Source organism: Macrobrachium nipponense, chromosome 1 (genome assembly GCF_015104395.2).
Source record: "Macrobrachium nipponense isolate FS-2020 chromosome 1, ASM1510439v2, whole genome shotgun sequence".
Classification (NCBI taxonomy): Eukaryota; Metazoa; Arthropoda; class Malacostraca; order Decapoda; family Palaemonidae; genus Macrobrachium; species Macrobrachium nipponense.
Window position 1 is genome coordinate 125,595,911 of NC_087200.1, and position 6,000 is coordinate 125,601,910.

The 6,000-nt window shown below is 29.0% G+C and overlaps 1 protein-coding gene across 1 annotated transcript in view; it reads right to left on the reverse strand.

Moving 5' to 3' along the window:
* LOC135219601 (uncharacterized) overlaps positions 1-6,000 on the reverse strand; it is a 108,679-nt gene that overhangs the window by 56,636 nt on the left and 46,043 nt on the right. The window contains exons 9-10 of the mRNA XM_064256490.1: positions 962-1,143; positions 106-227 (exon numbers count right to left, since the gene is read on the reverse strand). Coding sequence (XP_064112560.1) covers positions 106-227; positions 962-1,143 — 304 coding nt within the window. The remainder of the gene's footprint in view (positions 1-105; positions 228-961; positions 1,144-6,000) is intronic.

Below are 6,000 nucleotides of genomic sequence, written 5' to 3' on the forward strand. Positions count from 1 at the left end.
AGTGTGAGCAGTTATGATCTTTACCAAGAAATCGTATCTTTAAAATGGTGGGTATTTTGGTAATGGTTTTTGGGACTATGATCAAAATATCACATGCCAACTTACCTTGGTATAACTCCTTTAACATTCAAAAATGCTAAATGTTCTCTTTCATCTTCATTGAAGAGGTCCTTGCAGCTATAAAGACCTGCATGATGCGAACGCACATCTTGGAACATCAATGACCACTTGTGTAAAGCAACAAAAAAAAGGTGGCATCAACATTTCACCAGCATCTTATCAGGTGTACAACTTATAAAATATATAAAGAACAATATCCCAAGTAACACTCCTTGTGGCAAACTCTGAACTGAACAGCTTTGTTACTCATCTAGAAATTTACAGTAAATCTACAACACACATAATTACTACCATTTTCAGCCAAAAGTTAATCAAAATATTTTTTCTAAAAAAAAATACAAAATTTAAATTCCTGAGGGTCCAAAAAACTAAAGAGATTACAAAAAATCCTCACTTGAGAGATGACAATAAAAAGAAAAATTGATACAAAATGGAGCTAAATCTAAAGAGGAACGGTACATTTGCAATTTACAGACAAAGTTGAACTATTTCTACACTGGAGTGTGTTCTTACTATTATTATAATAATTTCTCAAGGTATTTTGAAATGCCTGGACTCACAAATTAGCATTTATTTGTAAGGGTGATTCTACTAGGTTTAAATTCTTTACAACCTCAATAAATCCAAAATCTGCATTTCAAAAAAGATTAAAAGTGTTGTGAAAGTACAAAAAAGACCTATTTTGGTCATTCCTATATGTTATTGGTCCTATTAAGGTATGTATAGAAATCACTTATACTTGCAATATGAGGTTACAGTCTCTCCATACAATTAAGATAATTCACCTATTCACTACTTAAATAGTTCCAATACAATCTCTGTCCACAGATTACGTACTTACATTTTCAATCCCAGGTGCTGGCATATCTTTGCTCCGTCCTACTCTGCACCAATTGTGAGGGTTTTGCTTGGGCTCTGGGAGGAGGCATTTCATCTTCAAACTGCTGGATCTGTCAATAGGCCAAAGCTTCACTGTACGTGCATTCCTGTTTGTAAGTGTTGTGTTGTCTGGAAGTCTGAAACCTTGAGAAAGGAGCAGATGCAAACAGTAAGCACAGATACTTTGAGACTTATTTGAGCATGCTCAAAATACATACATACATACATACATACATATATATATATATATATATATATATATATATATATATATATATATATATATATATATATATATATACTTTTTAGGACATAGTTTTTCTCTTACATACTTTTTGTTAAAAGCAGTTGGGCATTCAATAATTTACTTGCAGGTATCTTCGTACCGACTAAGTTTTTTCCGATTCTCGCTCGTCAATTTCTGTTGAAAAATACGCAGACTTCCTTCTTCCATTTACTGAATGTTGTCCCGACAACCTTATGGCATTATCAAGCGACTACTGACTTATTTACATCATCGTGTGGGTAGGAAGTATGAATCTGAGGTATGGGTACTGGCTAGTCTAGGGAATTACAGCTTGACCATTAAGGGTGTTGTTTCGGATACAGAGGACAAAGAACATGTATGACAGTAAAAGTGAAAGTTTAAACATTTAAATATTTAAAATATAATACCATGTGTTAGTGTTTCCTTCAATGTATGTTTAAGATTTAATATGTAACATGTTGGTTTTAAATACAGAATCCCAAAAATACATACAAAAATACATACAGATAAAAAATGAATATAGAAATGCAAATACAGAAATGCAGGAATAAATATTTTATAGCATGCGTAAAGGTACGAATAGACAGACATTATTGATGCCACTAAAGCAATTGCTTTTAACAAAAACTGTATATATATATATATATATATATATATATATATATATATATATATATATATATATATATATATATATATATATATATATATATATATATATATATATATATAGTGGAACCTCGGTTTTCGTACATAATCCATTTCAGAACCTCCCATGGAAACCAAATCATGCCAAAACCGAAACAATAATTCCCATAAGGGATAATGTAAATACAATTGATACTTTCCAGACCCCAAGAATATTTTTTCTAAATACATTTTAAGGGAATACACAGTTTTACATACAGAAAACAATGAGAAATAAACATAAATGATTAATGAAATGAATAAATGAACATTTAACATCACTCTTACCTTTATGGAAAACACTTGTTAGGGTATGGAAGACAGAGAGGAGGGGAGGGGGAGGAGGAGAGGTTATTGTTTGGAAGGGGAATCCCCCTCCAGAAGGATTTAAGGCATCAAGGACCTATCTAGTGTTACTTCCCTTCGTTTTTCACTGGCACTATCACCAGCTTGAGTTTCTGGACCCCTGTAGCACAACAAAACTGTCCAGAGATATTTGTTTCTGGGATTTCTATAAATTTTGCCTTAAATTAGATACGACATTGTCATTACACATGTTGGAAATGTGGATTACAACTTCTTTGTTGGGATGATAATTCTCCACAAAATTTCTTACAGCATTCCACTTTCCAAGCATGTCCTTAATCCTTGAAGTAGGCACATTATGGATGCCCATTTGTTTTCTGAATTTTTCAAACCAGCCTCTGCTGGCCTTAAATTCACTAACAGCAGCACTTGTTGAAGGCATTTTCTCACCGAGATCGACATGCAACTTCCGCCAACATTTTGCTACGAGTTTTCTAAATTTCTATTGTGTATCTCGCCTTTTTTACACAAGGGCCAGCACTTCGAACTTTCTTTGGCCCAATAATGGCTTATTTAGCAGTTGCACTTGAATGGAAAAGCACAAAAACAATGAACACAAAAGCAGAATGAGTCATGACAGAAGATGAATGCTTTGTTTGGGCGCTCAGTAAGGGCCCCTAGTGGAGCGTTTCCGAGTGTACAAAAACCGAGAAAACGTACAACAACCGAGACAAAATTTCGTAGAAAAAAGTCTATGGAAACCGAAACGTACGAAATGAGAGGCGTACATAAACCGAGCTTTGACTGTATATACGTGTATATATTATATATATATATATATATATATATATATATATATATATATATATATATATATATATATATATATATATACATATATATATATATTCTTATATGTTGCTGCTTTCGTAATGCATACCATCCTCTCTTTAACTGTATGAAGTGTTGTAAAATTGGTTGCAATATTTTCAGATTCCCTACTAAGCTTAGAGTTAGTATGTTCTAATAATGTATGTTCAGATTTTGCATAACATAATTCAAAAGTTGAGATAACAAAGAATGCGAGATAAAGAATTAGCATTGTCTGTTCGAAGCAGGAAGATATCTGTAACTAGTTGGGGCCGCGTGGTTCCAATTTTTTTTTTTTTTTAACAATGTCGTTGTGCTGATTGTTGTTGTTAGCACGCTCTTGCTCCTAGAGCAGCCCGTAACTGGAAATGCTGATGACTTTGTTCAAGACTTGTATCTTTGTCGAGTAATCATGTGGAAGGATTGCACCATCTTTTGCAAGTATAAACCGTTTCACATACGTCTGATGCCTTTGAATTCATATAAGTAGTTAGAAATGTTTTTGTATTGAAAACTATACAATATTACTAGTAAATTAACTCGAAAGTAGCTTAAATCTTGAGAGGGAAAGTTTGCGATGTCACTCAAGGAAATGCCGAATCTTAATGTCATTCGAGAAAATTCTAAAATCATATCTTTTACTTTAGTTATGATTGTAATCCCACTTTCTCACTACTTATTGTTTTGAAAGAGTATTTTTACGATACTAGCTGAATTTCCGGTACAAAATGATTTGAGCCCGTCAGGGCTTCATGTCTCATCCATACAAGAGAGAGAGAGAGAGGTCTCATTTCGAACTTTGAATTCTGGGTGGAAAGATATCATCTTTTCCTCTCTCTCTCTCTCTCTCTCTCTCTCTCTCTCTCTCTCTCTCTCTCTCTCTCTCTCTCTCCCGTGCCATATTTTTATGTCACATTAACGTAAAGATTTTACACTTAGTGATTGGTCACTCGTAAATTTTAGATTTCGTATTTCTTATCCATTTTATCCATTTTTCTTATAGAAGTGATTTTTTGTGTATTTGTCCATTTTTCTTATTGAAATGTGTTTTTATATATTCTATGTGATTAATGCTTTCTTTTTGCAATTTTGGTATTTTCCACATTTTTCTGTGTTTTCATTTGCATTCACAATTTGATTAACTTCATTGTTTTCATTAAATAATCGTTGCATATTTAATTGAATTTCACACGTAAATTCATTTGCATTTACTTAGAATTCTTTTCAAGTTTTAGTGTTGTTTATCATTTGTGAATTAATTTCCAAATTTTAGTTATTACCTAACACTTAGAATTTCAATTGAATAATTTAATTCCTTAATTAATTAATTTTCTTGATTTTTGTGATAAATTATTTTGATTTAATTTTACTTAATAATTAATTCAACAATTAAACTTCATGTTGTTTTCAAGTAACAGTAAATTTCCCTGGGATTGTGAATATTATAAATTTTGAGTTTAATAAATTTTGAGTTTAATAATAAATTTTTGAATTTAAAAATTTATAAGTGTTTTTTTCTTTTTCACCAGTATATTTAATTTTGTTTAGGTAGAAACATAGGAGGTAACGGAGCTGTTTTCCTTCAATTTACTTGAAGTGAGTTAGAACCAGGGAAGTACTTAAACTTTTAAAATCAGGGAAATACTTAGACTTTTCAAGTTGTTGATGGAGTGATGCCCTTTAATCAATTTAATTACATATAAGATTACCTCATACCTGTTTTAATTAACTTAGTCTAATTTTCTACAATACTATTAAGTTGTTTAAGGGATCACTGTTGCCTTTAGAGTATTCAGTCGTATTTTACCTGTGATGAAGTTTCAGGTGTCTGCTGTCATGAGGTAATATCTAATATTGGGAAGTGTAAAAACAAGATACTGACACTTCATCTCAAATATATATATATATATATATATATATAATATATATATATATACGTATATATATATATATATATAATATATATATATATATTATATATATATATTTTATATATATATATATATATAACAGTCGGTGCAAGCTAAAGAAAGATAAAACAAAAGTTAAAATCACAAACTCGGAATACAAATTAAAAGTTAAAAAGTTTACAAATATAAAAAACAGTACAAAAGTAGGGAGGAGTCAATACCATGAGGTGCTGAAAGCACAGACCGAGTGACAATTCGGTCCGGGTCAGCTTCGACTTGAAACTCACGAGAGAAACAGAGGTGTTGAGGAAGACTGGTGTTTAACTGCGGAACGAACTGTTTAATGAAGAGTGATTCTAAAACTAGTTATGTATGTAAGTATATAATATATATATTAATATAATTAATATATATACATATAGATATTATAATTATATAATTATATCTATCTATATATTTAATATAATATATATATATAAATATATATTAAGATATATATTGATAGTATTAATATATATATTATTATATATATAATATATATTCATATTTATTATACATACTATAATCATATTAGATATATATATATTATATATAACATATATATAAATATTAATATTAGTCACATTATCATATATAGATATATATAATATTTTATTTAGATAGATACATATTATCTAAATATTATATATTATTATATATATATAATATATATATATATATATATATATATATTTTATATATATATATATTATATATATATATATATATATATATATATATAATATAATATATATATATATATAATATATACATTAATAATACTATATAAATAAGTATATATTATATATATATAATATATATATATATATAGAGAATATAACTATATTATATATATAATTTTATATATATATCTATAAATATATCATATATATATATATATATATTTAGATATATATATAT